Genomic DNA, 12,313 nt, shown 5'->3' on the forward strand with positions numbered 1-12,313 from the left:
CCAAAATCATGATCTTTTATGCACCTGTTAAACCACCCCCACCCTTCCCAAAACGTTTGCTTATGTATCCATCTTTTTAAACCTTTGCGTTCTCCCTTTCCCCTTATCGTTACCTGCATCCCTTGTTGGTCAGTTTATGTCTATTTTCTCCCTCCGTCCTGCTGTTGGTGTGTTTCCTCTTTCTCCTGCTGTTCTCTTTGTTATGTTGTGTCCTGGTTTCTTCTGTGCCAAAGCTATTCCACGATCCTACACCATGTAGTAAAAAAAAATATCCTCCCACCCCGCATTCAAACAATGCCCCCACATTCGTGGATTCGACATTCACAGTACTTTCTAGGAATGTGTCCCTTGCGAATGTTGGAGTCTTACTGTACATGTACATTGTATACATTTTTTTATTTTTCAAACAAAGTTTTTGTTATCGTCGACGGAGGCGTTATGTTTTCAGGTCGTCCGTCCGGCTGTCCATCTGTGATAGGTTTTTGTTTCCGCAATAACTTGAGAATGGCAGAAGGGATCTTAGTAAAACTTGGTGCAGGTATGTATAATGAGGTAAAGATGAACTGATTATATTTTGGCGTCACAAGGTCAAAGGCCAAAGGTCAGAGGTCATGTTAGGTAAAAATCCTGTTACTGCGATAACTTGTGAACCAATGATGGGATTCTGACCAAATTTGGTACACTTATGTAGAATGATGTAAAGATGAACCGATTAGATTTTGGGGTCAAGAAGTCAAAGGTCAAAGGACAAAGTCTGTAATATGTCTATAACTTGAGAACGACTGAAGTGATCTAATTAAAACTTGGTACAGGTATGTATACTGATGTAAAGATTAACTAATTCAAATTTGGGGCCAAGAGGTCAAAGGTTAAAATCCGTAATAGGTCTATAACTTGAGAACGGCTGAAGTTATCTCATTGAAACTTGGTACAGGTATGTATAATGATGTAATGATTAACTGATTAGATTTTGGGGTCCCAAGGTCAAAGGTCAGAGGTCATGTCAGGTAAAAATGTGACAACTTGTGAACAGCTAAAGGATTGAAATTAAAACTTGGTGCAGGTATGTATAATGATGTAACCATGAACTGACCACATTTTGGGGTCAAGAGGTCAAAGGTCAAAGTCTGTAATAGGTCTATAACTTGAGAATGGCTAAATGGATCTAATTCAAACTTGGTACAGATATATATAATGATGCAAAGATTAACTGATTGGATTTTGGGGTCCCGAGGTCAAAGGCCACAGGTCAGAAGTCATGTCAGGTAAAAATGTGATAACTTGTGAACAGCTGAAGGGATTTAAATCAAATGTGGTACAAGTATTATAATGATGTAACGATGTGGGCGGGGCCTATATCGGTCGACGTCGTGACGTTGAAGAGTGTTATTCTAGTTTTCTCCTACCTTAACCTTTACCCGTTAGCCCCCGACCATGGCCTCTTACCTTACCATGTATTGCCATCCTCCGTCGCCCTCTAGCTGAAGCGCCTCCAGATTATGCTGCGTCAGGTGAACGAGCAACTTGAGGTCGAGGCACGGGAGCGAGAACAGGTCGATGAAAAGGCACGGCTGTTGGGCGAGGAATGTGGTTGCAAGGTGCGCTCTCGAGACCTTTGGCAAGGTTTTGTGCATAAAACATGCCGCAGAAAGGCACGCGGTCCACAATGCATGCATGTGCACAGTTAAAAGCAGATTTTAAAAATAAATTAGAATATTGCAGAGGCAGCGAAGGATGAAATGTGTATTGTGAATCAAAGATGACAAAAAACAAGTCACTTTTTAATGGATGAAATTTAATGACAGTTTTTGTGATTTGCAAAGAAAGGCATGCTATTTGTGGAAGCAAATGAGGTAATCCCAATGCTTGCACATTTAATTAATTAATTTTTAAAAAGGCAACTCCATTTCTCAATTCATTATTTAAATAATATTATGTGATTCCTGCTTTTTAAAATCCATGTTATGCAGTGTGAAACAAAGCTCTGATTTCAAATGCAAACGTTGCTTTTGGAACAGTTGTCCCAGCTCCAGGAAAAGAATCAGGAAGCTCAGGCATTTTTGGTCGAGCTCCAGCGCAGGTTTGGAGAAACGAGTCATCGCATGGCCGAGCAACTGGTAACTGAGACGCAATTTAATCGTGCGAATCATTCAAGCATGCTCGGTCTTAGGCCCTCCATGACGGTGCTATCTTGCAACATTTTTGCTCTCTTCCACGTACATGTTGTCATTGTCTGTTCAGGTCATGCTGTCTCGGGCGGCCGAGCAGTCGGCTGACGAGGTGCGGAAGTTGCATTTTGAGTTGGAGGCTGCACAGGGGAAACGTGACCTACAACTCGCCCTTTTGCATGAGGAGAAACCCATTCCCAACAATGTACAGGTAACAAGGTGCAGGAGAGCTTCCTGTATCTGATCTCTCAGCTCCTAAAAGTCGAGAGCAGGTGTCTGCATATGTCACAATACCAACAAGAAAGAGCAATCAGAGTTTGCAGACCCTCACCAGGATGTGTTTTCAGTGGTTTTTAAGGCTTTTGTGTTGAAACAAATCTGGCAGCCGAACCACGTGACCGATTATGTCAACATTATTGTTTTTCTCCACCAATTTATTCCTAGGTTATGCTCAAGAAATTTCATCTTGATCGGATGAAGTTTTGTACTTGTCGAATTATGACGTCATAACGGAGGCACCTATGACATCATCATTAACAGATGTTATTCCACATGGAGAGTTCTTTACAATGAGCCATGTCTCAATTTTTTCTGTGCACCGCTTTCGGAGATATAGAGGTGATTTTTTTTCGGTTTTTCAAAGATGGCGGCCGAACCACGTGACCGATGACATCATCATCATTTTTTTTTTCTCCACCAATTTATGCCGACATGGCGCTCAAGAACTTTCATCTTGATCGGATGAAGTTTTGTACTTGTCGAATTATGACGTCATAATGGAGGCACCTATAACATCATCATTAACATATTCTATTCCACATGGAGAGTTCTTTACAATGAGCCATGTCTCAATTTTTTCTATACAGCGCTTTCAGCGATATAGAGGTGCAAAGTTTTTCGGTTTTTCCAAGATGGCGGCGAGCTCTGCATATGTCACAATATCAACAAGGCCAGAACATAGTTCACGAAGGCCAGAACATAGTTCACGAAGGCCAGAACATAGTTCACGAAGGCCAGAACATAGTTCACGAAGGCCAGAACATAGTTCACGAAGGCCAGAACATAGTTCACGAAGGCCAGAACATAAGTTCACGAAGGCCAGACCATAAGTTCACGAAGGCCAGACCATAAGTTCACGAAGGCCAGACCATAAGTTCACGAAGGCCAGACCATAAGTTCACGAAGGCCAGACCATAAGTTCACGAAGGCCAGACCATAAGTTCACGAAGGCCAGACCATAAGTTCACGAAGGCCAGACCATAAGTTCACGAAGGCCAGACCATAAGTTCACGAAGGCCAGACCATAAGTTCACGAAGGCCAGACCATAAGTTCACGAAGGCCAGACCATAAGTTCACGAAGGCCAGACCATAAGTTCACGAAGGCCAGACCATAAGTTCACGAAGGCCAGACCATAAGTTCACGAAGGCCAGACCATAAGTTCACGAAGGCCAGACCATAAGTTCACGAAGGCCAGACCATAAGTTCACGAAGGCCAGACCATAAGTTCACGAAGGCCAGACCATAAGTTCACGAAGGCCAGACCATAAGTTCACGAAGGCCAGACCATAAGTTCACGAAGGCCAGACCATAAGTTCACGAAGGCCAGACCATAAGTTCACGAAGGCCAGACCATAAGTTCACGAAGGCCAGACCATAAGTTCACGAAGGCCAGAACATAAGTTCACAAAGGCCAGAGCATAAGTTAGAAGTCTGATTCACGACATGGGGATCAACAATGGTCGCGCGTGTGTGTGTGTGTGTGTGTGTGTGTGTGTGTGTGTGTGTGTGTGTGTGTGTGTGTGTGTGTGTGTGTGTGTGTGTGTGTGTGAGAGACCTATGACGTCATAATTATCATAAAAAATTATACAGGTGGAGTTGCACCACTGGTGAAAATTTCCTGTCAATCGGACCAACGGTTGCAGAGAAAATCATATTTATTCTGTGCGGACAAACAAACAGACAAACAAATGAAAAATCGGTCAGAGACCGAGGACTTGCCGGAATGTACTTTTTTATCGGCCATTTTGGATCAAAATAATAATACATAAGGACATGGGTTGAATCCCTGCTTGAGAGAATGCCAACCCACTCCCCGCCATCACGGTCGTCTCTCCAACTCACAATCCCACGAGATATGCGGAAAGGACGACCCAAAACCAATTATCTTCTTTTTGATTCGTATATAAACATCGTTAAAAGTAAATAATGACCTCTGCCAAAGTTAAAATGACGTGGGTTTAATCTCTACATGAGAGAATTCCACATAGCTATTTGGGCGGTGTATAAGCTAACAGATCGCTGTCTCCGTCGACCTTGCCAAGGCCGTAACACCTATCGGCTCAAAATCCTTTTAACTGTTGACTTGGTAGTTTTTACAATGAAGGAAACACGTATTGGGAGTACATACGACATAGCGATTGTGAATGTGAATGTGACAGCTCTGGGGTGTCTTTCGCTTCGCATCGCAGTGACGGCGAGCACCAACGGCTGTAAGATTAAAATCTGGCTTAAAGCCCCCTCACCACCCAAAATCTATTCCGGCAAATCTACTCCGGCAAGTAACAAACCAACCAACCAACCAACATACTTGCCGGAATCTATTCTGGCAAGTAACAAACGGACAAACAGACAGGGGTGAAAACATAACCTCCATCCACCTTTGGTGGTGGAGGTAACTTAATCAGGATGAAGGTCCCAATGAAAATCAGCCTCATCGTGGCTTCATTTAAACCATCGAATCCTTCCGCTGTATCACTCCGCCTCGCCCCAGCTTTACGCTGCGGTCACGATTTTCACATTTTGGGTGACCTTTAGCTTGACCTTGGGCCAAGAGAGTTAAAAATTGGGCACAGTCTATTCCAGGGCAAGGTAAATATGTGTTTAAAGTATGGCGATGCTATGTGCAACGATGTAGACGTCGTACTGCGCACAAACAGACAGACAGACAGACAAACTAGAAATCGGTGAGAGACCGAGGACTTGCCGGCATTAAAAATACTAGGGCATGCCCGTACTATATATATATATCTAAAATTATATCCCCCCCCCTCTATTTACATGAAATGGTTTGGTTCATGAAATGTTTTGGTCCATTCGCAACGCCAAAGCGAACGGCGAACGCTTTACATGAAATGGTTTGGTCCATGAAATGTTTTGGTCCATTCGCAACGCCAAAGCGAACGGCGAACGGCTTGCGAGTACAGTGACAATCCCCCCCCCCCCCCCCCCTCTATTTACATGAAATGGTTTTAATTAGTTTTAAAACATAGTTTAACGCCAACATAGCGGCAACATAGTTTGCCAACGTGAAATAAATGAATACGCTCTCAAATGTGCCGTCCGAGGCAGAGTGTGTTCGCCACGTTCGGCACACGCGATAGCTCGCTGCTCTCTGATTGGTTGAATCGTTTTTTGGACATAGCTCGGTAAGTAATTGTCCGATTAATATGAAACCTTGAAAAGGCACATCCTCGGGTCCCCAGCAATATACCTGGCAAGTTTAAAGTATATCGGACCCGTGGTTGTCGAGAAACAGCGGTCACAGACAAACATACATACAAACATACATACAAACATACACACAGAGATTAGTGGAATTATAGATAGATGGCAGCTGAACCACGTGACAGATGACGGCATCATTATTTGTTTTCTAAACTAATTTATTCCAAGATTATGCTCAAGAAATTTCATCTTGTTCGGATGAAGTTTTGTACTTGTCGAATTATGACATCATAATGGAGGCACCTATGACATCATCATTAACATATTTTATTCCCCATGGAGAGTTCTTTCCAATGAGTCATGTCTCAATTTTTTCTATTCAGCACTTTCGGAGATAAAGAGGTGCAAAGTTTTTCCGTTTTTCCAAGATGGCGGCCGAACCACGTGACCGATGACGTCATCATTATTTTTTCTCCACCAGTTTATGCCGACATGTCGCTCAAGAAATTGCATCTTGATTGGATGAAGTTTTGTACTTGTCGAATTATCGAATTATGACGTCATAATGGAGGCCTTGGGCCTAGAGAGTTAGAAATTGGGCACAGTCTATTCCAGGGCAAGACAAATATGTGTGTAAAGTTTGGCGATTCTATGTGCAACGGTGGAGACGTAGTACTGCGCACAAACAGAAAAACCAACCAACCAACCAACATACTTGCCAGAATCTATTCCGGCAAGTAACAAACGGACTCAAATGCAATGCCCTCTCCTCAGGCGAGGGTAACAAGGATATGTATTGAAAGTGGTCGAGCAATGGGAGGGTCTATAATTGATCTAGTTTGGTGGTTTCTCAATTATTATCACGAGCATGACTCGGCGTGGTCCGCGCGCCTCCCCACACGTCGTTTCAGAGGGGTATGCATCTTTGACCATTTCGGTGTCTTTTGGGTCTTCATGGTGTTTTGGGTCTTCAGGGCCATTTGGGTCTTCAGGGTCTTTTGGATACTCTTGGCCTTTAAGGGTATTTTGGGTCTTCGAGGTGTTTTTGGGTCTTTGGTATCTTCAGAGGCTTTTGGGTCTTAAGGGTCTTCGGTGACTTTTGGGTCTGTGGGGTCTTCAGGGGCTTTTTGGGTCTTCGGGGTCTTTTGGGTCTTCGGGGTATTTTGGTCTTCGGGGTCTTTTGGGTCTTTGGGGTGTTTTGGGTCTTTGGGGTGTTTTGGGTCTTCTGGGTGTTTTGGGTCTTCTGGGTGTTTTGGGTCTTCGGGGTGTTTTGGGTCTTTGGGGTGTTTTGGGTCTTAGGGGTGTTTTGGGTCTTCGGGGTGTTTTGGGTCTTCGGGGTGTTTTGGGTCTTCGTGGTGTTTTGGGGCTTCGGGGTGTTTTGGGTCTTTGGGGTGTTTTGGGTCTTCGGGGTGTTTTGGGTCTTCGGGGTGTTTTGGGTCTTCGGGGTGTTTTGGGTCTTCGTGGTGTTTTGGGTCTTCGGGGTGTTTTGGGTCTTCGGGGTGTTTTGGGTCTTCGGGGTGTTTTGGGTGTTCGGGGTGTTTTGGGTCTTCGGGGTGTTTTGGGTCTTCGGGGTGTTTTGGGTCTTCGGGATGTTTTGGGTCTTCGGGGTGTTTTGGGTCTTCGGGGTGTTTTGGGTCTTCGGGGTGTTTTGGGTCTTCGGGGTGTTTTGGGTCTTTGGGGTGTTTTGGGTCTTCGGGGTGTTTTGGGTCTTTGGGGTATTGGGGGTCTTCATGGTATGTTGGGTCTTTGGAGGTCTTCAGGGTATTTTGGGTCTTCAGGGGTCTTGGGGAAATTTGAAGGTCGTCAAAGGTCTGAGGGGTCTCAGCAGTCTTATCGCAATTAAGAGGGTTAATTAAGAGGGTGGTAATTTTATTTGAAGAAGAAGAAGACTTTTTCGTCGCATATAAACTTCCATAGCGAACCATATATTATGTTTGCTCGATTATAATAAGATGTCATGCTTTTGAGGCTGCCACTGGTAACATATGTTAGCTGTTGCATGGTAGGATTGTCGGCGACTAAACTGACACCCCTCAATGGCTTTGTTTGTGGGGAGGGTGACGGTGACACTCTGCCAGGACTTAAATCAACACCTGGCAAGGGACGGGTGAGCTCCCAGAGGGAGCACACGGCCATCCAGTAAGAAGATGGTGTCTCCCAAAGAAAACACCCATCGGGATTGGACCGGTTCAAATAATACCAAAGACTTTAAAATGGTACGTGCTGCTTCCTTGCTTGACGTTCAGCATTTAAAAGGACAGAGCACGGACAATCCCCATCGGTTGGCATCTATGGGGAGGAGGAAAATCCTCTTGAGGAAATGCTCCGCTGAGTGCGGTGAGAAAAGCGGTGCCATTGTTATGACGTCGCTGTACCCAGAGTATTCCCGGAAGACGGCATGCCCCAAGCTCAGTGGCTGGGTTAAGTGTTTGGTGTTTGGTGTGTGTGTGTGTGTGTGTGTGTGTGTGTGTGTGTGTGTGTGTGTGTGTGTGTGTGTGTGTGTGTGTGTGTGTGTGTGTGTGTGTGTGTGTGTGTGTCCGTGTGTGTGTGTCCGTGTGTGTCCGTGTCCTGATGCTGATTCGAGGACTGTCACCAATCAGGCATCTTTTCCCCCATTTGTTAAACACACCATTCTGGTATATTTTCCATCAAAACACCAGATCATGCAGAAATAACTGTACAAATAAGTATGGAATAGTTTGTCCCTCAGCTTTCTTAAAATTATCCAGTTTGGTCAAACTTTCACAAAGCTTCTTGCACCACTAAATGTCAATATTGTCCCATTCATGTTTGGCATCTTCCCAAAGTTGATCAGATTTGGCAAATTTCCTTCCAATAAGTTTGTGCTCAATATCGGCCCAAAGATTCTCTATTGGGTTCAAATTGGGACTCTAACCAGGCCAGAACATACAGTCACGTGAAAAAGTAAGCACACCCCATGTAAAGTTTTGAGTTTTTCAACATATTTCAACATACAGCTATTTGATCTTCATTTCAACAATATTGATAGATAAAGGTGATATAATATAACAAATATCATGAAACATTTACATTTTGTAGTCCATTGTATAATTTAAATAAACATAAATGAAAATTTTGCATGTGGAAAAAGTAAGTACACCCCTACATTTATCACTGCTTCAAATACCTAAAATTAGAATCAGGTGCACCAGCTCAGGTGCATATGATTAGAACATCGTTAGAGAGGATCTTGGAGGAACCTGTCTTATTTAAACCTCAGACATTTAGTTTGGTTTGCTCTTTGTTGTTGAAGTGTGCGGCGTCACCATGCCGAGATCAAAAAAGCTCTCTGAGGCCTTCAGAAAGAAGGTTATAGATGCCTACGGGTCTGGGAAGGGATTTAAAAAGATCTCCAAACAATGTGAAATCAATCATTCGACTGTCCGGAAGATCATCTACAACTGGAGAAGATTCCAAACAACTGCCAACTTGTTCAGGCCAGGCCACCCCAGCAAGTTCAGCCCGAGAGCAGACCGCAAGATGCTGAAAGAAGTCTCTAAGAACCCCAGAATGTCATCACGGGACCTACAGGTAGCTCTTGCCACAGTTGATGTCAAAGTGCTCGAGTCTAACATTAGAAAGAGGCTGCACAAATTTGATCTACATGGGAGGTGTGCCAGGAGGAAACCTTTCCTGTCCAGAAAGAACATCAGGGCAAGACTAAAGTTTGCCAATGAACACCTAGGCAAAGACCAGCACTTCTGGAACAATGTGCTCTGGACAGATGAGTCAAAGGTAGAGCTATTTGGCCACAGTACCAGAAGACATGTTTGGCAAAAACCAAAGACAGCATTTGACCACAATAACCTGATACCAACTGTAAAGCATGGTGGTGGAAATATTATGGTTTGGGGCAGCTTTGCTGCATCAGGGCCTGGGCAGCTCACCTTCATAATATAATCCACTATGAATTCTTCATTGTGCCAGAGGGTGCTTGAGGATAATGTGAGGCCATCTGTCGGAAAGTTGAAGCTCAACCGAAGGTGGACCTTGAAAACATGACAATGACCCTAAACATACCAGTAAATCCACCAAGGAATGGCTGAAAAGAAAGAAATGGAGGGTTCTGGAATGGCCAAGTCAAAGCCCGGATCTAAATCCCATCGAGATGTTGTGGGGGGATTTGAAACGAGCTGTGCATGCAAGAAACCCCTCAAACATCGCACAGCTGAAAGAATTCTGCATGGAGGAGTGGGCAAAAATTTCTCCCAGTCGATGTCAGAGACTGGTAGACAGTTATAACTTATAAGAAACTCCTACTTGAGGTTGTTTCTGCCAAAGGGGGCAATACCACCTATTAGAGCCAAGGGTGTACTTACTTTTTCCACGTGACTGTACGTTTCAGGGACTTTTTCTCCGACCATTTTTGGAGGCTTTTGCAGTATGGGTCGGGGCATTATTTTGTGGAAAAAAGACTCATTTGCTTTTCTCTCTGCGAAATGACTTTTGGAGGCTGGGAAGTAATCCTGTCACTAATATTTCTGGTATTCCTTGGCAGTAATTGACTGTCCACACCTTATCAGCTCACCAATACCAGCAGATGAAAATGCACCCCAGACCATGACTCCACCTCCTCCATGCTTCACAGGTGTTGAAATGCATTCAGGGTTTAATCTCTCACCAGATCTGCGAAGGTAACGTTCTGGGACATCACCACAAATCTGAACTCTTGATTCATGACCTCCCAGAACTCTCTGAAACCAGTCTGAATCACAGTTCCCAAATTTGGCCGAAACGTGCAATCTGTCCTGAATGTTTATCTTAGAACTTAGATAATAGAGGCTTCTTAGCACACCTTGAGGTAAAACCAACATCAGTCGACCTTCCTGTGATTGTCCTTCTGGAAACGGTCTTGGTTTCAGCAGTTCTGAACTCCTCTGACAGTTTCCGCAGGCTTTTCTTTCTTTCCTGGAGAACTAAAAATTTCATTCACCTGTCATCTTTACCTGTCGTGGCTCTAGGCCTGCCAGATCCGTTCTTCCTTGCAGTTGAACCAGTTTTCTGGAACTGTAGACCTATTCTCTTTATGGTAGGCAGAGAAATAGGGATGTTCTTCTTTAGGAGCTTGTGGATTTCAGCATATGTCTTTCCCGCTTGATGAAGACAAGCAATTCGATATTTAACATCCCCATCAGCATGAAAGTTCTCTTTTTGGAGACATTTCTAAATTGAAACACAAAAACATGACCTACACTACCTGTACAAGTCATAAATTGGAGCAATTTAGGCATCACACATGTGCACTAAACAGTCAAAAAAACTTGACAACACCCTGATAATGCATTGCACATCTTTAAAAATATACTCGAACAGTATAATATATATTTTAATTTTTTTGTGACACAGACCAACTCAAAACCTGTACCTTCCTTTTTATGTGTACATTTTTGATCTATTTTGTCTTACCTGAGATATTGGCTTTTAAAGGCGAAAATGCGGAAATTTTTTAATTTTCATTACATTTTTCATTAAAAATGTTGAGAACATTTTTTTAAACACGAATTTTTTCATCAAAATTGTTGTAAACTGCACAGAGGGCTTTTAGCTGCTGTAACCTGGGTGATCAATTTAAACTGTGATGTGTCCTGCACATCTGTGGCTTCAAATTTCAAAAAACAGCTTGGCTCATATTTTTCCCCCGAAGTGTATATCCGTATCAAGATGGCTTATCGTGGCATTTTTACAAAAGTAATAACAACATCAATGATAATAGCATAATATTAATATAATTACAAAACATACCCTGAATTACAAAACATACATACAAAACAAAACAAAACATACCTCTGGGTAGAGGACCCAAAAGACCTCAAGGACCTAAATGACCCCGAGTACCCAAAAGAGCCAGAGGACCGAAAAGACGTCGAGGACTCAAAAGACCCTAAACTACCTGAAGACCCAAAAGACCCTTAAAGACCTCAAAGTTCCAAAAGACCCTGAAGACCCATAAGACCTTTAAGACCCGTAAGACACTTTAGGCCCAAATAACCTTCAGACATTTACACCCCTTAAACCCCATTCGACCCCTTTGATATTAACACCATTTGGACACCTTCCATCCTTCAGACAGCTTGGACCCTTGACCATTTTGAGCTTCAGGCAACTTTAACCTTTTTTGATTACAAATAAATAATATCACCAAGATTACAAATACATTTGCACAAAAACAATGTTTGTATTATGCTTGGTGTAAATCATGACAACACAACTCACGTCCAGTCATTATCCTCAGTTAAAACAAGCGTGTCTCTATGGCGATGTTTGGCGAGGCGAGTGTGGCGAGCCGTTCCACGCTAGCACATATAATTATGTATATTTTTTCTAGGAACTTCACCAATTAGTCGAGTATTACCGAGGCCTGCTAGCAGAGTTGCGCGCCGGTGCCGAGCAGCGGGAGGAACGGTTGCGTGCCGAGTCATTGTTTCTTCGAGAGCAGTTGCAGGCCGAGCAGGGAACGCGTGAGGAGATGGAATTGGCTCTCCAGGGTGAGATCGACACGCAGCGAGAGAATGTGGGTACGTGAGGATGTTTCACTTTCTACCGAACACGTGATTGTATTTACAATTGTACTCGTATCTCTTTAATTCATCTACTTCAAGCAAAGTTTCCACTCAAATAGCTTTTGTTTTCTTTCACATTTTGGTCCCATGTTAAACCATGGACTACCCTTGTTCACCT

At 43.5% G+C, this 12,313-nt stretch overlaps 1 protein-coding gene across 4 annotated transcripts in view; it reads left to right on the plus strand.

Moving 5' to 3' along the window:
- Positions 1 to 12,313, plus strand: part of RABEP1 (rabaptin, RAB GTPase binding effector protein 1) — a 102,029-nt gene that overhangs the window by 70,077 nt on the left and 19,639 nt on the right. For all 4 annotated transcript variants that reach the window (XM_078779579.1, XM_068119571.2, XM_068119570.2 and 1 more), the window contains 4 exons: positions 1,482 to 1,598; positions 2,019 to 2,117; positions 2,242 to 2,379; positions 11,961 to 12,150. In XM_078779579.1, the coding sequence (XP_078635705.1) occupies positions 1,482 to 1,598; positions 2,019 to 2,117; positions 2,242 to 2,379; positions 11,961 to 12,150 (544 nt within the window). The remainder of the gene's footprint in view (positions 1 to 1,481; positions 1,599 to 2,018; positions 2,118 to 2,241; positions 2,380 to 11,960; positions 12,151 to 12,313) is intronic.

This window comes from Myxine glutinosa, chromosome 6, assembly GCF_964187855.1.
Source record: "Myxine glutinosa chromosome 6, kmMyxGlut1.1, whole genome shotgun sequence".
Lineage (NCBI taxonomy): Eukaryota > Metazoa > Chordata > Myxini > Myxiniformes > Myxinidae > Myxine > Myxine glutinosa.